General features: G+C 35.2%; 1 protein-coding gene across 8 annotated transcripts in view; it reads left to right on the top strand.

The window, feature by feature from the left end:
• Positions 1-310: 310 nt before the first annotated feature.
• LOC134232423 (kinesin-like protein KIF21A) overlaps positions 311-20,860 on the top strand; it is a 51,236-nt gene continuing 30,686 nt past the window's right edge. For 7 of the 8 annotated variants that reach the window (XM_062714377.1, XM_062714370.1, XM_062714376.1 and 4 more), the window contains exons 1-21: positions 311-618; positions 4,834-5,007; positions 5,618-5,660; positions 7,535-7,717; positions 7,850-7,906; positions 8,005-8,097; positions 8,356-8,484; positions 10,567-10,725; positions 10,952-11,067; positions 11,225-11,420; positions 11,687-11,879; positions 12,093-12,159; positions 12,250-12,531; positions 12,682-12,832; positions 13,038-13,128; positions 15,794-16,188; positions 16,564-16,740; positions 17,090-17,122; positions 19,970-20,063; positions 20,359-20,450; positions 20,776-20,844. In XM_062714377.1, the coding sequence (XP_062570361.1) occupies positions 560-618; positions 4,834-5,007; positions 5,618-5,660; positions 7,535-7,717; positions 7,850-7,906; positions 8,005-8,097; positions 8,356-8,484; positions 10,567-10,725; positions 10,952-11,067; positions 11,225-11,420; positions 11,687-11,879; positions 12,093-12,159; positions 12,250-12,531; positions 12,682-12,832; positions 13,038-13,128; positions 15,794-16,188; positions 16,564-16,740; positions 17,090-17,122; positions 19,970-20,063; positions 20,359-20,450; positions 20,776-20,844 (2,853 nt within the window). In that variant the 5' untranslated portion in view covers positions 311-559. The remainder of the gene's footprint in view (positions 619-4,833; positions 5,008-5,617; positions 5,661-7,534; positions 7,718-7,849; positions 7,907-8,004; positions 8,098-8,355; positions 8,485-10,566; positions 10,726-10,951; positions 11,068-11,224; positions 11,421-11,686; positions 11,880-12,092; positions 12,160-12,249; positions 12,532-12,681; positions 12,833-13,037; positions 13,129-15,793; positions 16,189-16,563; positions 16,741-17,089; positions 17,123-19,969; positions 20,064-20,358; positions 20,451-20,775; positions 20,845-20,860) is intronic. The other variant, XM_062714373.1, reaches the window with a different exon arrangement.

Raw genomic sequence — 20,860 nt, forward strand, 5'->3', positions numbered from 1 at the left:
CGCTGTCAGTCCCTACCAATTTTCTGGTCCCTGTAAAAAAAGAATGATTAGTAAGAATGCTCGGATTGCTTTTTTAAGGAAAAAAAAACTCTTTCACCCCCCCCCCCCCTCTCCCGTGTTTGCTTTTTGAAACTTCAGAAAATACCAGTAGGTAAAACATTCTATAAATTATTTAAATTTTAAAAAAGGTAATTTCCAGTCACTCTGCTTTCTACTTTTAATTGAGACTCGGAGAGAATATTATTTTAGTAGCATTCAGGGAAAAAAAAGTTTTCCATCGTCGAGTTTTGTAAGAGTAATCTCCCTTAATCAGCACTTCCGACAGGGGTCACTGCATATGCTCAACAAAATATTGATAGACGGGGAAATCGGTTACAGAGTGAGAACTGTTCACATATTGCTATGATTCAACTTACTGAAGAGATTTATTGCAAATTTTTACAGATTGTAACATGTGAAACCCCAGTGTAGGCCGTCTTTGACGGCAGAGTCGCAGTAGAAAGTGTTTTCATTCACAGACCACGTGGGAAAATATGAACTGTTTTGAGATCAGACAGCAATGATGACGGAAAGCAAAGATTCTAAGGAAGATGATAGCAGTGTGCGAGTTGCACTCAGGTATTCTGAGCTTTCTAACTCTTTTTAAATTATGCTCATTGTATTAGATATAGTTTTTACTGTACAACTGTTGAATTCTCCATACCAGTTTATTATTTGGCCTAACGTTCGAATTTTCTCAGAATAAAAAAAGTCAAAACAACAGTGTAATGATCAAATGGTTCAAGATCAAATTGAAATGTTCAGTTGTAAGTTTCATCAGTGATTTTTAAGGGTGTTCTGTTTATGAATTAGTACATATCTTCACATAACAATGACTAGCACCAGTGGTATGAGTGACGGAAGCACATGCATTTCTGAAAAAAAATTCTTGTCATCTTGAGAAGAAGTGGAAGGCATGAAATGAATGTAAAACTCATAGATATCAATGATATGCAGTGATATTGACCAGAAACAAGGTATCATTCTGGGCATATTTGACAGAAATTAGATTTTATTAATAATATGGATAGTACATGTTTATCAGTGCATGCAGCACCTGGGTAAGGGTAATGAACAGGTGCATAGCCTGAGTGGAAATGAAGTGGATGTTGAGATTGACAGGAGTCTGGAGCTGATCTTATATAAGTGGGCTCAAAGGCGAGGAGAGGGGCAATGCCATGAAAAGCCTCTTAGTTTTACCAAGCATTTTACCCATTTTCTTGCAAAAAATCAGACTATTTCGCTTTTCTTTAGGAAAAACAGGGCTTTTGTTTCATTAAATGACTTAATGAATATTTCCAATTGATTTGAAACATATATTGTTAGAGGTTACATTTTTCTCCAAACAACATAATTGCTTGTTCTTCTGATCTTCTCAAGCTCTCTAATGATTTCTATTTTTTTTTTTAAATGATGTGTATATATGGGTTACATGCACTTTGACTTTGCATGCTTGCATTTTCGAAAAAGCATCTGTGTGTGTACAGATGAATGATAGTCCTGGAATGAAAATTTCATCCTCTTTAAATACTTGGTATAATTTTTCTCCTCCAAAATATATCAAAGGCTCAAATTTTTTTATCATTATGAATATTATGTTTAAATATATCATATGTGATACACCCTGATAAGAATGGCAGAACTATAAGCTGATGAAACTTATTTTTAAGATACGTTTGTAAACAAGGTAAACATCTGCTATTAAACTAAGGTCACTAACATATCTATTTAAATTTTCTAAAACCAGGAAAGGAGACTGTCCTCAAGTCAAAATCATGTAAATTGCATTGACTTTAACTGAATCCTTAATTTTAAGAATTGTGAATGCACTTTACATGCATGAGAGTTAAATATTTTAGATATCATGGGGATTGAAATTCACTAATTCTTGATAAGATCACGGTGTCCTATCCACTTGGACATGTAGTATACCATGTATACCTAGTAGTAGTATCTGACATAATTGTGTTCGAGATTCCTAGGTTCAGCTGTTTGACATGGACCTCTGTCTTTCAGCATTCCTCTGTATTCTTAATTTCTACAGTAACCTGCATTAGTTTGACCACAGCTTCATAATTCCCATCCGTTTACTAGTCAGTTGCTTTCATTGTCATGATTGTTGAAGTTATTTGTATTTGGGAACATAAAGTTAAACCATTTTAGAAGGTTCACACCTACCCATTTGGTTTTACGCCATTTGTTTAGATTTTAGATCATGTAGATGTTTATAATGCAAATTCCATCTGTTCTAAAATCAAGAACCAGAAGGGAAAGAAATGAATATCAGGAACATTTTATTTTGAATATAAATATTTATGAAACATAAAGATGAAGCAATGAATTGAATCTATTTTTATACTTTATTACATGTACCATACTTGGCAAAAATTCTGTGATATATAGAGGAAGCTGTTTCAGTGAATTAAATTTTCTTGGTTTTTGGCATTAAATATTGTCCTTGACATCATAAAATTATTATGCAGATACTTATGGGCAGATTTGTATTATAGCACTGACTCTTAAAATTGCAGTACATATACACCAACATATATCGTGCCATACAGCTTGTTCATGTTATTTTGCATACATAACAAATTTCCTTGCAGAACAACACACTTGTTTAATTATAAACAAATTAAGTAGAAATTGTTGAATTGACAATCCTTTATAATAATTTGTTGCAAAGACAAGAAGTTCATTTTTTGCACTACCATTTTATTAGAAATCACAAATGAGAAAAAAAGATGCCATTTGAGAAAATTGCAAGCAGTATTAAATCTACATGTATAATTGTATGTAACATAAAAGTACATTGAGATGCCTGTGCCCCAGTGTTTTATTGTTTTGAATAACCACATTAACACAGTGTTTGCTGCCCAAGGGATTTTCAGATACACTAATATATCTACAGATCTTCAACCCTGTGTTAATGAATTTGACATGGCGTGTACAAGTATCATGTAATGAAAGGAAACAAAGGTTATGAATTATTGTAGAGGTCCGTAGGTGTGGGCTACTAATGGTGTTTTTCTTCTGGCTTAAGTCGCCAGATATTTAACTATTTAAGGACTTAATCATGTTGTTATTTGTCCAGATGTTTGACCGACCATCAAAGTAAATGAGAGTCGTTCATTGTCATGTTCTAGAGGAAGTTTATTGAAGACCAATATTTACCATCAGAGTATCCCAAAATAAATATAGAATTGTGGTTATGGCTACTCTAAGATCCCTACATCAATTTTAACGTCATTTAAATTGATTTAGCAGTATTTGAAAGCATGCAGGATTACGTAAATGTTATACAATGAGTATAAAATTCTCTCTTAGGTTTGTTTGCAAAAGTCTCCATGCTTTTAAAGTGTCTTTATATACAGTTACTAGTATCTTATATTGGAGAGCATGATTCACATTGTAGATATAGACTACTACATGTAGGTAACAGGGAATTAAGAAGTTGTTTAAACAGTTTTGAAATGAGGATTTTATTAAGATGATGAATGTAATCCAGCTAGAGGGAGATTATAAATGCCCAATTTCATTTAACTTTGATTGTAAAGAAAGAATTTGGAAATCACTTTTTATGCCTGGGGGTCAGAAAGAATGACATGATATATATCGAGATTTTAAACTTACCAGTAGTTAATTGTGTTGACCTCAAAGGTGAGGTCCACCTTACCATGACCTCAAACTTGTGTGCCCTTGTTTAAGAAATACCTTCTAATGTCTTCATGGACAATTTTTTTCTTTGCTGTCTTACAGAGTATTTAAGTATGTATAAAATGAACAAACTTGGCAAGCTCATTTAGTCTTGCATTGTGATACAAGTACAATTTAATTCATTTGCAGCAATATATATGCAGATACTAGCTAAGACTCCTCATTTGTCCAACAGAAGAAGCATATATTTAGTTTACTTGTTAGAGATTCAAGGGCACACTGTCAAATATAAAATGACACAGTAAAATACAGTTATTGTGTCAGAGGATGCTTTTAATGAATTTATGCTTACACTGAAGGGATTTTCATTGCTGTGGTCCACAAATGTTCTCAATGAAAATGGAAATTGAGCAAACCCCTTGATCTAAATTAAAACATATTTAATTGAGAAATTTTCAGGGGCCAAAAAAGGGCTTAGAACCTTGCTCAATTCAGGCAGTAAAAACCTGCATAATTATGCAAGAATTGATATATATAGACTAGAGGTACTGTGAGCAATGAGCTCACTAAATGATACCCCCCCGCCTCCTATATGGTTATAATGGCAAAGTCCATGTTTTGCTGTGGCCGGGAAACGCAAAATATGTGTTGGATCAAAAAGTAAAATAGGAGGTGCACAATGGCAATATGTAATAAAGATAAAGATTATGTGAAAGTTTCATTAAATTTCACTCAGTGGTATAAGAGGAGTTACGGATAAGAGATGGGTACCCCAAAGCGTAACAGACAGACGGACATACCGATTACAGTATACCCTCCCACTTTTCAAGCGGGGGTATAAAAAAAAAATGATTTACACATTATATATAGCTACTTCGTTTTAGGAATAAATATTTTTTTTGGATGAATACAAGATCTTTGTTAAATTTGTTAAAACTGCAATATCTTTTTTAAAGTTTGAGGTTACTTTAAAAAGATTGTGAGAATATCTCATGAAGATTATTCTTTCATATAAAATGGTGTAAAATGGCAGGTATTGTATTTATTTAACATAATAAAAAATAATCATTGGTTCAAGAGGCAATTTGCAGAATTTGTATTATTAAATTTTGATGGATTGATTTTTAAATTTTTTAGGATCCGCCCCCAGCTGGCTAAGGAGAAGATTGACATGTGTCAAGTCTGCACCACCGTGGACGCCACCCAGGTCATCATGGGAAAAGACAAAAGTTTTACCTACGATTACGTGTTTGACATGCCGACCATGCAGGAAACTATATATGGTGACTGTGTTAGAGCTCTCATTGAGGGGTAAGGACATCAAAGCACATGTACACATGGGTTTCCTGTCATTATATCGACAAAAACAAAACAAAATGTTCCGGAAATGTCAATGTAGTTGTCATGACGATTTGCAGACATGCACACCTACTCACTTATGTCAAATATTTTAATCTCAGAAATCAAGATTTTTTTTACTCCAGGGTGAATCTGACAGAGTTAAAATGCAGCTTATTTAATGCGGCGCTATATGACCTAAAAATTGTATTTTTTGCTGAATATGTGGACATGGTGTCAAAAATTCTAAATGGTGCTCAGTTATATGGCTTGAGTCATGTTTGAAAATACATATTTCATATTTTGAAGAATTATACTGCTTGAAAATTTGCATAAACATTGTATGATTATTAGGAAAATAATATTTGATTTTGGGGATACCAAATTTTGTTATGCATTTGAATTTTTAAAACATTCGTATAGTTTAATTTTTTTAGAAAACAGCTTACATAAACATTGTGGTGTAAAGAGAAAAATATGCTCTTTTAAGCAAAGAGCATTTAATTAAAGATTTGCATACATAAATACAAATTATTGCCTTGCAGCTTCTGCACCTATGCAATATTTTGATTTTCTTTTGTAGGTGCTTTGATGGCTACAATGCGACAGTATTTGCCTATGGCCAGGTAGGTTTTTATTTGCAGAAGGTGATAAATGGGCTCAGATATATTGATACAGGTCTGTTTAACATTTTAAATGTGTTAAAACATGAATTTTTTATCCAAACTCTACACCTATAAGAGATCTTATTTTAATTGACAGCTGTGTGTGAAGTATAAAGTTTGTATATATTATAGCATTTACATTCTGTGTAGAGAGGTTATCAACCTAACATTCAAATGGGTTTAAATTTGTTCTTTGTACACATATTACTTAGGGTAGTGGGTGTATTGAAGATTTTATTTGAAAAATTAAGTGGGGGGAAATTGGCATTTTTTTTTTATTTGAAAAAAATATTTTTCTTTAAATAATGTAGCTCCTTAGAGAAATTAATACCGTTTTTTAAAATCACAACTTTGTTTTTTAAAAGGATTTTTCTATATTTTTTAATATAATGCAAGAAAATAATAATTATGGAGCAATATGGGATTTTCAAGAAAAAAAATTGTTTGCTCCATTGATTCTTTGCATAGTTGAACTAATCATGATTTGTTGACACTTATGTGTTCTTGATTGTTAACATATAGTGTCTTTTGATGTGAAAAGGTAAAATTTAAAAAGCATTTCATCTTCCTATCAAGATATATATACCCAGAGGCCTATTTTACGTGGTAAACAAATAATTCTGTTTACGCTGCTTGTCATAGAGAATTTACAAACGGACTCTCCTAAGATAACCATAATGTAAAACTAATGACCATAAATCCTCTGTTTATTTGCCAATTCTGAGCTATGACAGTTAAGTTATACTTGTTCTTCGCTGTTCAGGAATCCATATATTTGGTTAATTTGATCTCGGAGACAGTACAGAGCTTTCCATTGACCAGGCATATCATGTAGCCAGTATTGATTATTATATCAAGAGTAATGAATAATACATACATGTATATTACATATATATTACCTAGATATCACTTATAAGCTGGAGAAAACATTACTAGTACGAACTGTACTGGCTGTGCTTTGCTTATGTATCTATAAGTGCAAGTGTACATAGCGAGACTGAATATCTCATTTATAAAGTACCTGCAAGTGTAATGTAAATGAGTATTTAAGTTTCTTTTGTTTCTTTGCAAGTATGATCAAGATAAGAACAAACTTTACCACATGGTAACAGGTTATAAACATTTAATTATAATGTCAGAATTAAACTAAATACAGAAGCTGAGGCATATACATTTCTTGGTAAATAGGAATGAAATGGGTCAATGGGTAGTCATATAAATATATATCATATATTTATGTTGCATTTTTCATGCAATTATTTCGGGAAATTAAAGGCTATGTAGCATAATGGGCTAAATGTGCAGAAAGAAGAGCATCTCTTTGATAAAGTGTTCTTCCATTGATTTTTGGTCTGACTTGGTTCTGAGATGGTATGTTATCGCTCTAGTGCAGTTCCCTTGTTTTTTGCTGATGGCGATCAATTCATAAGCCAGCAGCAGTACCATTAGTCATTATATTATGTCATAGGTACAACAGGATGCAGTCACAGATTGAATAATTCAAACCATATAGTAGGCTATTTTTGTCCCTATCCATCGCTTTAACTTGGAAAAAAAAGACTTTTATCACATTAAATGACAATAGTTCCAATTAAATTTGGCACACAGATTTTGGATTAAAAAATACACATAATACAACTAAAAATTTGATTTTGTAAACTGAATTATAGGAAGAGGGATGCAGCAGTTTTACTTTAACATTTAAATCACTTAAGAATAAGAAACTAGCTTTGAACTTGAAATTCATATTGACAGTAGTTGCTCCTCTCTTACCTCTAAGCAATAAGAGTGGAGTTAAATGTACATATACTTTAATACATACTTGATTGTTACAGACGGGCTCTGGTAAGACCTACACAATGGGGACAGGGTTTGATGTGAATCTCCCGGAGAATGAGGTGGGGATCATCCCCCGGGCTGTGGACCACCTGTTTAAGGGCATCGAAGAGTGCAGACAGAAAGCCAAGGAAAAGAACATCCCCCCTCCCGACTTCAAAGTCAACGCCCAGTTTATTGAGGTCAGTCAGAATAAAGGTTTAATATTGTCAATTTAATTTTCTTTGATTGTCTGGTTATATGATATTGATGAAAGGAAAAATTCAGTTAATTACAGAACTTAACACTTGTAATTTGGTAATTTGTCTTTACAGCTGTATAATGAAGAGATCCTAGATTTATTGGACAGCACGAGAGACCCAGAATCACGGGTAAGGTTTTGTTAGTTTTATAGATCAGTCCCTCTGAATCAATGCATGTTTAGCAATGTGTTTCCTAGTGATATTTAATCAATTATTTCTTGATTCAGATGAGAAAGTCCCATATCAAGATCCATGAGGATGCTACAGGAGGAATATACATGGTGGGCGTGGCAACACGACCCGTCCACTCCCTGCAAGATGTAGGCTTATTTTGTTGTTATTTTCAATCAGTATACATCAAAGAGTTCCACTGACTATAAATAATCTTAACCCCCTCTTTCCATATCTTAAAATTTTTTTATTACACAGATTGATTTTTCTGCAGCATACTTTAATGTATTTTATGCTTGTCTTATGTATTCCATAAGAATCGTAAATCACAGCTGTTACTCTAACATCAGCGTAGAAGAAACTTTGGTAAAGTTATTTAATAATTGATTTTACTGTGTGCATTACAGACAATGGAGTGTTTGAAGAATGGTGCTTTATCTCGAGCTACGGCCAGTACAAATATGAATTCGCAGTCTTCCAGATCCCATGCTATATTTACATTGCACATCAAACAACAGAGAATGGTGCATGATGAGGTATTCCTTCAATTCTGTCAAAAAAAGCCTGAAATATTGCACTAACATTTTGGTTGGGAAAAAATCCCTTAATTTTATAAAAATGTATGCATCCTCATATACTTATCCATGTACATGTTTGAGTAAGATTTTATATGTTATACAATTCTTCTTATTCATCTTAACCAGACTTGTTCATTCAACACTAAAAAAACATTCAGCTTATACATTAAAATAACAGCATTTTGTTGACAAGAGAATATTTGATCAAGAAAAGATATATTATCTATTTGGTGGTAAAAATGCCTGTATGATTTTTAGCTCACCTCAACGAAGTTGGGGGGAGCTTATGTGATACCCTCGGCGTCGGCGTCGGTGTCGGCGTCGGTGTCGGTGTCGGCGTCGGCGTCGGCGTCCCAGGTTAAGGTTAAGTTTTTTGGAGCAGTTTTCTTTTTAATTACTTCTGTGTCCTATACTGATTAGACATGCATGGAAGATGGTTTTAGTGTGTTTTATTGTACCAGACAAAGTTTCAGATGCTGCAATTTCAGCAAAGGAATTACCAGGTTAATGTTTTTGGAGCAGGTTAACATTTTTGGTGCAGTTTTTGGTGTGGGTTTCATTTCCAAGTAACTATAAGCCCTATGTTGACCAAACTTGCATGGATGATACATCTAAGGATGCATACTACCGGGCTTGCTTCGGATGCTGAATCTGACCTACATTTTCCAGTTGAGTGAACAGGTTAAAGTTTTCGGTGTAGGTTTCATTTCCAAGTAACTATAAGCCCTATGTTGACCAAACTTGCATGGATGATACATCTAAGGTTGCATACTACCGGGCTTGCTTCGGATGCTGAATCTGACCTACATTTTCCGGTTGAGTGAACAGGTTAAAGTTTTTGGTGCAGGTTTCATTTCCAAGTAACTATAAGCCCTATGTTGACCAAACTTGCATGGATGATACATCTAAGGATGCATACTACCGGGCTTGCTTCGGTTGCTGAATCTGACCAACATTTTCCAGTTGAGCGAACAGGTTAAAGTTTTTGGTGCAGGTTTCATTTCCAAGTAACTATAAGCCCTATGTTGACCAAACTTGCATGGATGATACATCTAAGGATGCATACTACCGGGCTTGCTTCGGATGCTGAATCTGACCTACATTTTCCAGTTGAGCGAACAGGTTAAAGTTTTTGGTGCAGGTTTCATTTCCAAGTAACTATAAGCCCTATGTTGACCAAACTTGCATGGATGATACATCTAAGGATGCATACTACCGGGCTTGCTTCGGATGCTGAATCTGACCTACATTTTCCAGTTGAGCGAACAGGTTAATGTTTTTGGTGCAGGTTTTATTTGCAAGTAACTTTAAGCCCTATGTTGACCAAACTTGCATGGATGATACATCTAAGGATGCACACTACCAGGCTTGCTTCGGATGCTGAATCTGATCTACATTTTCCGGTTGAGTGAATAGTTAAAAGTTTTTGGTGCATGTTTCATTTCCAAGGAACTATGAGTTCTTTAATGACCAAACTTGCATGGATGATACATCTAAGGATGCATACTTCCAGGCTTGCTTCGGATGCTGAATCTGAACTACTTTTTGTGGATGAGTGAAAATGTTAGTTTTGATGCATGTTTCATTTCCAATAAACTATGAGCCCTATAATGAGCAAACTTGCATGGATGATACATCTAAGGATGCACACTAATGGACTTGCTTCGGATGCTGAATTGGACATACATTTTTCAGATAATAGACAAGGTAAAAGTTATGGTTGCAGGTCTATTACCAAAAACTATAAGGCTTATATAACATTGTATAAACCAAACTTGCACAAATGCTGCATCAAGAGATGAAAACTCTCAAATTTGCTTCAGATGCTGGATTTTCATTACATTTTCATGAAGAAGAAGTAGTTTAAATTTTTTATGTAGGTCTATTTCAAAGTATCAGATCAAAATTGCTTTTAAAAATATTTTCATTTTTAGAATGTATACTTTTTGTTGGTTAATTGTGTGACTTTACCTTACTTAAAGACCGCATTCGTTGAGGTGAGCTCTGTAATCTCTGATTACCTATGTTTTTTTCTGACAGAATCTCATAGAGGAGGGTAAGGACTCGGATGCCCTGAATGAGTTTGAGACGCTGACAGCTAAGTTCCACTTTGTGGATCTGGCGGGGTCAGAGAGGTTAAAGAGAACGGGAGCCACTGGGGACAGGGCCAAGGAGGGAATCTCTATCAACTGTGGACTGGTCAGTACATGTGTACTAGAACTCTGCTAGCATACTTAAGAGCGTACTGAAACATCGAGATTTGTTCTACTGATTTGCTATGTTGAGATTTTAAAAATTTCGTAGATTTTTCCTTTCCTACATCAAATAGCTCATACTTAAATGGTCAGCAATGGTAATTGTTGCAAAAGACGTGTAAGTCAAAGAAACGAGTACATTTCATAGATCTTATTTTTTTTCTTACTAGCTTGCCTTAGGAAATGTGATCTCAGCTCTTGGAGACAAGGCCAAGAAAGGTTGTCATGTTCCGTACAGGGACTCTAAGTTAACTCGGCTACTGCAGGACTCGCTCGGTGGAAACAGGTAGGAAGAAAATACATGTATTGGCTGCAGATTTTACTGTATTTTGAAATTTGACATGCAAATCTTAAGAGAATCTTTATAAACAATGTGTGTTTTATGAATATATTACGTTATATTATATTATTTTTGTGACATAATCTGACATTTTTGTTTCCAGTCGGACCCTGATGATTGCCTGTATATCCCCGTCAGACAGAGACTTCGTAGAGACACTGAACACTCTGAAGTACGCTAACCGAGCTCGTAACATTAAGAACAAGGTGATAGCCAATCAGGACAAGGCTTCTAAACAGATGGCCGCCCTGAGAGCGGAAATTCTTACACTTCAGCAGGAACTGAATGAATACAAAACAGTAAGCTGGAGAATTAAAGATTCAGTTTCTGTCTATATGTTAGAGTTTGCTGTATAGCAGAGACAGCCTTTTTACATTTTGAAAAGCAAAAAGTTGGTTAAGAACAGTGCATTTTACAAATGAAAATGTTAAATTCTAATACAGTTAATTTTTCATAGTGGAAAATCTTAAACATAAATTGTAACTTAATAAACCAAAAATGTAATCAGTATACATGTAACTGAATATTTTGCTTAGATATTTACTGTTTTACAAAACAATTTCAGGGGAAGCGTAGGGTGGATGAAGATGGAGTGGAGACAGTGAATGACATGTTCCATGAGAACACTATGTTACAGACAGAGAATGATAAACTGAGACAGAGAATCAAAGCCATGCATGAAACCGTGGAGATGTTAACCAAACGGAACTCAGACCTGCTGGCTGAAAAGGCGGTGCTGGGGGTGTATAATATATCTGGTAATGTCACATGAAGACAATTGTTGATCATATATTAACTGCTAATCAGTTAGAAATTATTGAAGGAATAACAACATCTGCATTGGCTTCACATCATCCACGGATTGTTAATTTTAAAAAATGGTGAAAAATGATTTAAATATATGGTTTATTTTTAACTTGCTTTAAGAATTCAGTATTAACATAAATGAGTTATGTCTTTAAATACTTCAGAGGATGCAAGGGACAGTGAAGTAACAAAACTGATAGAAAGTTATGTCAAAGAAACAGAAGAGCTCAGGTGATTATGGAAGGCAATATAAATGATTTTAAAAGTTCTTAGTTTCCTATTCTTTAATGATCTGCTTAATCTGTGGTATGATTTCTACAGGGCTAAGCTGTTGGAAGCTGAGCACACAGCTGATCAGTTCAGGAGGAAGAATGTTGCGTCTCGAATGGGGAGCAGCCTGTCCCTGATGAACGAGCCCGTGAGTCCGATCTCACCGGGTCACATGACCGGGAGTTACATGGGGTCAATGTCAGGTCACATGTCTGGGAGTTTTATGGGATCAATGACAGAGAGCCGTCTCTCCATTATAGAGGAGGCCAAGCGGGACGTCAGCCGAATGAAGAAACTGAAGAAAATGAAGAAGAAAATGTACTCCAAAACTAGGTCAGTTATTTGAAATAATCATTTTAAAAAATGATGTATGAAATATATTTATCATTGTTATGCATGAGAAGTAAGTGGTAGTCCCAAAGTCGTTTAAGTTCAGTATGTTTACATCTATGATTAAATTGAATTATTACTGAATTATTTTAGTGAAAAAGAGGACAACTTCGATGATGAAAAGGATCAGAATGAGGCAGAGCAGAATGGAGATGACATGAATGAAGAAGAGGGAGAAGATAATGAAGAAGAAAATACTGAAGACATCAATGAAGGAGATGATGAGGATAGATTAAGTGCAGATGTAAGTCATTAAACAAAAAAATTTATTACCCTAGACTTAGCTTTGTTAATGGGACATTTGTCATAGTATAGTCTTTGATTATCTATGCGTTTCTTTATAATACTTTGTTTTGAAGCAATTCTTAGTTTGCAGAAAAATTATTTAAAGTAACAGTGCATCATGCATGTTGTCTAAAAAAGTATTTACCTTTCTATCTTTTGAACAGCTGAATGGAGATGATGAAGAAGACGATGATATGGAAGAAGAGCTGGAGAATCTGTCTTCATCAGATTCAGACTCAGATTTTGAAGATAAAGGTAAATATCTATGTTTATTTACTTACATCTAGTTATATGTATAATTAATGTATATAAAATACTATGAAGAATTGTAATTTTGTGTATTGAACATGCAGCCTTTGCGGATCCTTTGATGGAGTACCTGTGGTGTTATGGAGGTGAAAAGTAGCTTCCTGTGTGTGTGTGTGTGTGTTGTTAGCTCACCTGAGCCGAAGGCTCAAGTGAGCTTTTCTGATCACATTTTGTCTGTAGTCCGTCTGTCTGTCTGTCTGTCTGCCTGTAAACTTTTCACATTTTCGACTTCTTCTTAAGAACCACTGGGCCAATTTCAACCAAACTTGCCACAATGCATCCTTGGGTGAAGGGGATTCAAGTTTGTTCAAATGAAGGGCCACGCCCTCATTCAAGGGGAGATAATTGGGAATTAATAAAAATTTGGTGGTATGTTTTAAAAATCTTCTTCTCAAGAACCACTGTGCCAGGAAAGATGAAACTTATATGGAAGCATCCTCAGGTAGTGTAGATTCAAATTTGTTCAAATTATGACCCCCGGGGGTAGGGCGGGGCCACAATGGCCGACCAAAGTATATAGAAAAATCTTTAAGAAATCTTCTCAAGAAAAACAAAGACATAATTGATCAAATTTATATGGAAGCATCCTCAGGTAGTGTAGATTCAAGTTTGTTCAAATCATGACCCCCGGGGGTAGGGCGGGGCCACAATGGCTGACCAAAGTTTTACATAGAAATATATCGGAAAATTCTTTAAAAATCTTCTTCTCAAGAACCACTGTGCCAGGAAAGATGAAACTTATATGGAAGCATCCTCAGGTAGTGTAGATTCAAATTTGTTCAAATCATGACCCCCGAGGGTAGGGCGGGGCCACAATGGCTGACCAAAGTTTTACATAGAAATATATAGGAAAATTCTTTAAAAATCTTCTTCTCAAGAACCACTGTGCCAGGAAAGATGAAACTTATATGGAAGCATGCTCAGGTAGTGTAGATTCAAGTTTGTTCAAATCATGATCCCCGGGGGTAGGGCGGGGCCACAATGGCCGACCAAAGTTTTACATAGAAATATATAGGAAAATTCTTTAAAAATCTTCTTCTCAAGAACCATTGTGCCAAGAAAGATGAAACTTATATGGAAGCAATCTCAGGTAGTGTAGATTCAATTTTGTTCAAATCATGACCCCCGGGGGTAGGGCGGGGCCACAATGGCCGACCAAAGTTTTACATAGAAATATATAGGAAAATTCTTTAAAAATCTTCTTCTCAAGAATAACAAAGACATAATTGATCAAATTTATATGGAAGCATCCTCAGGTAGTGTAGATTCAAGTTTGTTCAAATCATGACCTCCGGGGGTAGGGCGGGGCCACAATGGCCGACCAAAGTTTTACATAGAAATATATAGGAAAATTCTTTAAAAATCTTCTTCTCAACAATAACAAAGCCATAATTGATCATATTTTTATGGAAGCATCCTCAGGTAGTGTAGATTCAATTTTGTTCAAATCATGACCCCCGGGGGTAGGGCAGGGCCAAAATGGCCAGCCAAAGTTTTACATTGAAATATATAGGAATTTTTTTTGAAATCTTTTTCTCAAAAATTGCATAGCCATAATTGATCAAATTTATATAGAAGCATCCTCAGGTTGTGTAGATACATGTTTGTTCAAATCATGACCCCAAGGGGTAGGGCGGGGCCACAATGGCCGACCAAAGTTTTACATAGAAATATATAGGAAAATTCTTTAAAAATCTTTTTCTCAAGAATAGTAAAGTCTTAATTGATCATATTTATATGGAAGTATCCTTAGGTAGTGTAGATTCAAGTTTGTTAAAATTGTGACCCCCAGGGGTAGGGCGGGGCCAAGATGGCCGATTAAAGTTTTACATAGAAATATACATGTATAGGGAAATTCTTTCAAAAATCTTCTTCTCCAGAATAGAAAAGCTATATAATTGATCATATTTATATGGAAGCATCCTCAGATAGTGTAGATTCAAGTTTGTTGAAATAATGACCCCGGGGGGTAGGGAGGGGAGCAAAATGGCCAACCAAAGTTTTACATAGAACTATATAGGAAAATTCTTTAAAAATCTTCTTCTCAAGAATAGCAAAGCCATGACTGGTCATGGGACTACTTTTGGATTTAAACTTTTCAATAATAAACCAATATCTACTTTTTCCTAGCCACAGTGCTCAGGTGAGCAATGTGGCCCATGGGCCTCTTGTTGTTTTAATTTACCTTTTTGTGCTCTTTATTTTAGGTTTTGTAGTATTTTAAGTTCTTAGCAATGATTTGATTATACAGTGTATAATTCTAGACTTCAAGAACAAAGGTTCAAACTCTAATTAACATGTCCCCCTCACCCCTTCTTGTTCCCCCATCTTTTAGCCTATTTAATATCCATACAGCAGTACTAAATGAGTTTCCATTTTATTTTACATTTGAGCTCTACAAATATTTTGTTTATTTTTTAATCTGACAGGTTTATTTGTGCATGTTTGAGTACTAGTATCTATACTTTACTACAGATGTTAAATATACTTAATGTGAAACTTACATTTACAATTTTAAAAAAAGCACTACCACATATCATCAATGATGTCTTATTTAATAACTATAAACTATTGAAACTGTCAATTTATAATTATTTTACAATTTTTCCAGATTCAGATAACCTACATGAGGACCTAGCTGAGCTTACGTGTAGTATATCTATAAAACAGCGGCTTGTGGAGGAGCTAGAACAGGCTCAGAAACAGGTCCAGGCAGTCCGTCACCAGTACGAGGAGAAAGTCCGTCAATTACAGTCCCAGATCCGAGCCACGGAGGAGGAGCGAGACAAAGTCCTGTCCAACATCAGCAGTGTGGAGAGCGAGTCCATGGGAAAGGTCAAAAAGGTCAAGGAGGAGTACGAGAAGAGACTGACCACCCTCCAGAACGACCTGAAGAAGACAGAGCAAGCCAAGCGTGACTACGCCCGCATGCAGAAGCAGTCATCGTATCATGAAAAACAGCTGAAGACCCTGCAGCATGATTTGGCAGAAATGAAGAAAACTAAGGTACTTTGTGTATATCATGGATTTGAAATACGAAACTTTAGAGCTATTGAAAATTTTCTCATAACAGTGCATATAGTGTGTGTGGAGTTCCTCTGTAATTTTCTCGAACATAAATGCATACTAATCCTTAAATAAAGATAAAAATAAAAAACTCTGATGTTTAATAAGGATTTAGAAGAATGCAACAGAAATAGAAATTTAAAGGAAAAAAAGATACAAAGTTGTTGAAAGATATACCCTTTTGACGCATCCTCGAAAATTGTGTCTAAAGATAGAGTTTTAAACATAAAGTGGAGGGAAGTTTGTGACTTTGTGAGAGTGACTTTAAGTAAATTTCGTTAAAGCCATTAACACAATTTGCCTTTATGTGTGTAGGTGAAGTTGATGAAGCAGGTGAAGGAGGAGTTAGAGAAAGGTAAAGCTGTAGAGGCTCGGAGAACTCGCGAGGTGGCTCAGTTACGTAAGGACCAGGTCCGCAAAGAGAACATGATCCGCAACCTGGAGAAGGAGAAACGCCAGAAAGAGGCTGTACTTAAACGCAAACAAGAGGAGGTAACTCTTTATGTCTTCACTCTCTATACATCTGAATTTGGGGGATGGCTAAGGTACATGGTTTTATTTTTCCCTGTTTTTATTTCTGATGTATGGACATTTAACCTAACAGATAATGAAATTAATGTTCATGACTATTTTTTAATAATTTTCCCCCCATTTTTTCATGTGAATTGAACTGGACAATGTGTTATGCACCAATATACATTTCATTTCTTCCTTCTTTGATCCCTTCAATTTTGCATAGTTATTTTTATCCATTCATTTTCATACACTGCTATACCTGTGCCTATGCCTTTTATATGACCTGATGTTCAATAATTTTCTTGATGGAAACCCATTCTTTCAGTTGAATGCCAGCATTGAAAAAATCACACGAGAGGTAACATTGTACCGGCTTATCACTCATGCTACGTATTCTTTACATGTTACACTGTACTTCATACTACTGTAGTCATAAATATCAATTAGGACGGGTATATAGAGTCAGTATATAGATGTCTTAGAGATTTCTCTATGTTCATAATGCAATCTTTTTTTTTATTATTGGTAGATCCTCTGATTTTTAGCTCACCTCAACGAAGTTGGGGGGAGCTTATGTGATACCCTCGGCGTCGGCGTCGGCGTCGGTGTCGGCGTCGGTGTCGGCGTCGGCGTCGGCGTCCCGGGTTAAGGTTAAGTTTTTTGGAGCAGTTTTTTTTTAAGTACTTCGATGTCCTATATTGATTAGGCATGCATGGAAGATGTTTCTAGTGTGTTTCATTGTACCAGTCAAAGTTTCAGATGCTGCAATTTCAGCAAAGGAATGACCAGGTTAATGTTTTTGGTGCAGGTTAACATTTTTGGTGCAGTTTTTGGTGTAGGTCTCATTTCCGAGTAACTATAAGCCCTATGTTGACCAAACTTACATGGATGATACATCTTAGGGTGCATACAACCAGCCTTGCTTCGGATGCTGTATCTGACCTACATTTTCCGGTTGAGTGAACAGGTTAAAGTTTTTGGTGCAGGTTTCATTTCCAAGTTACTATGAGACATATAATGACCAAACTTGCATGGACGGTACATCTTAGGATGTATTCTACTAGACTTGCTTCGGATGCTGAATCTGACCTACATTTTCCGGTTGAGTGAACAGGTTAAAATTTTTGGTGCAGGTTACATTTCCAAGGTACTATGAACCCTATAACGACTAAACTTGCATGGATGGTACATCTTAGGATGCATACTACCAGCCTTGCTTCGGATGCTGAATCTGACCTACATTTTCCGGTTGAGTGAACAGGTTAAAGTTTTTGGTGAAGGTTTCATTTCGAAGATACTTTGAGCCCTATAATGACCAAACTTGCATGGACGGTACATCTTAGGATGTATTCTACTAGACTTGCTTCGGATGCTGAATCTGACCTACATTTTCCGGTTGAGTGAACAGGTTAAAGTTTTTGGTGCAGGTTTCATTTCCAATTTACTTTGAGACATATAATGACCAAACTTGCATGGATGGTACATCTTAGGATGCATATTACAAGACCTGCTTCGGATGCTGAATCTGACCTACATTTTCCCGTTGAGTGAACAGGTTAAAATTTTTGGTGCAGGTTTCATTTCCAAGGTACTATGAACCCTATAATGACTAAACTTGCATGGATGGTTCATCTTAGGATGCATACTACCAGACTTGCTTCAGATGCTGAATCTGACCTGCATTTTCTGGACGAGTAAACAGGTTAAAGTTTATGGTGCAGGATTCATTTCCAAGTAACTTTGAGCCCTATAATGACCAAACTTGTTTGGATGGTACATCTAAGGGTGCATTCTACTAGGCTGGCTTCGGATGCTGAATCTGACCTACATTTTCTGGATTAGTGGAAAAGTTAATTTTTTTATACAGGTTTCATTTGCAAGTAACTTTAAGCCCTATGTTGACCAAACTTGCATGGATGATACTTCTTAGGATGCACACTAATGTACTTGCTTCAGATGCTGAATTCGACATACATTTTCCCGATAATAAACCTCGTAAAAGTTATGGGTGCAAGTCTATCACCAAGAAACTATAAGGCTTATATAAACCAGTTGCACAAATGATGCATCAAGGGATGAAAACTCTCAATCTTGCTTCAGATGCTGGATTTTAATTACATTTTTATGATGAAGAACTAGTTTTAAGTTTTTATATAGGTCTATTCCAAAGTATCAAAATTGCATAAATTTTGCACTTTTGGAATGTACACTTTTTGTTGGTTAATTGTGTGACTTTGCCTTACTTAAAGACAACACACGTTGAGGTGAGCTCTGTAATCTCTGATTACCTATGTTTGTGTCTTTCAAGTAGAATCGTTTGTTTAAATCAATAAATGCACATGTAAGAGAACTTCTGTATGTGCTGTATTAAAAGTAGTGCATTTATTTTAAAAATTTCTCCTCTGTGTTAAATGATGTTCATTTCAGAAAATCAGAAATTATAGATAAAATTTGTTCAAAACCATATCTTATGTATATGTGTATGGTATGATAAAGTAGCAGATTATGTATTTTACATGTGGTACTGGTGTCTTAAAAAACAAAGCATGAATTGGTTTATTGATAATCCAGTAGGGATGTGGAATTGGGTATCTGGAAAGCTCCATTTTATGTAGATATGTCAGAAAGTGTCTTTAGATGTCTCCTAACTGTTAGGAAAAGCCAATTATTGTAATGTCCATAAGAATTTTAAAAATGTAAAATTCATTCCTTCTGGTAACAATTCATTTTTGATAGTCTTTTTTGTTATTAAAGAAACAGCTGAGAACAGCTTGAACAATATAGCTTTCATTAGCCTGAATTAATATCTTGTGTATCCAGCATTTACATTAAATAATAATATTCAAGATGTGCAAGCTTATTGTTTTTGTTGTGCACCAATTTCTTTTTTATACAAGGAGTTATAAAGAAAGAAAATTTTAAAATTCCTTTAGGAAGTGTATTTAATTAAAATTTTATATACTCTCTTCATTATACATTATATCTATGTTACATACATGTATTTAAACGTGTATCCCGTGTGTTAAGAGTCTGGCATATTGCTTATCAGATTTATGTGTATGTGTACAGCTTTTTAACATTGTGTCTTTTCACTACATGGAAATGTGTACTCATGCATTGCTTTTGAGTTGATTGTGCATTAATAAGATTATTTTAATTTCCTATAATTGAAGCACACTTCCAATCTTTTATTTCTTTATAATAGGTTGAAGCTCTGAGAAAAAAAGACAAAAAACCAATGTCATCCATGGCTGCTGGTAGAATAGCTAAATATGACCGTCCCAAAACCATACCTGTGGGTAGGTAGTCACTTAGGACACGGGTTTCAATTTGTCAAATGGAATTAGGAAATACTGTAAAGGTTGAAGCTGTGAGAATGTGGAAATGTTGATGAAATTAACAAATGAGCAAAAAAATTTCAAGGTTTCCTCTCGTCAACATTTACATTCTTGTTCAAGAGCTTCTTTTATTATAATTAGATTGTCAGAGTTTTCACCCACCCCATTTTCTTAGATGTCAAAATTGCCATACTTTTTAACTCTTCAATATTACCATGTTTTATGTGTAATTGTTGTGAATTCAATATTATTGTAGCTCCATTTACCTCGTCCTCACCTCGTAGGAAGAAGCGTTCAGAGTTCAGCGCCAAGGCCGCCAAACAGAAGTGGGATACACTGGAGAAAAAGGTTCAGTTGTTTATCTGTAGGAATGAGTAAAACCTGTATAATCATCAGAAAGAAAAAGATGCAGTTGTAATCTATATGAATGAATGTACAGTAAAAGCTGTATAATCCACACACCATAGTTCTGTAGAGATTGACCAGATTAGACATCTCTCTAGATTACACCACATTGAAATTGAATGTATTCGACAAGATTTTGGAGTATACAACATCTAGATTAGACAAGTTTCTCTATATATTTATCATTACCCTCTGGAAACCTGCTGGTATCCACAATGAACATTTCTACTGCTACATTATTACATCATATGTCTCACTTTTTGCACAGATTTCTAATGTGATAACGAAAAAACAGACCATCATCAACATGGAGAAAGATATGGATATCTGGCTAAAGGTAAAAAAGATTATCA

Source organism: Saccostrea cucullata, unplaced genomic scaffold (genome assembly GCF_032062105.1).
Source record: "Saccostrea cucullata isolate Sc308-1 unplaced genomic scaffold, CSIRO_AGI_Scuc_v1 ctg21, whole genome shotgun sequence".
In the NCBI taxonomy this organism is placed as follows: domain Eukaryota; kingdom Metazoa; phylum Mollusca; class Bivalvia; order Ostreida; family Ostreidae; genus Saccostrea; species Saccostrea cuccullata.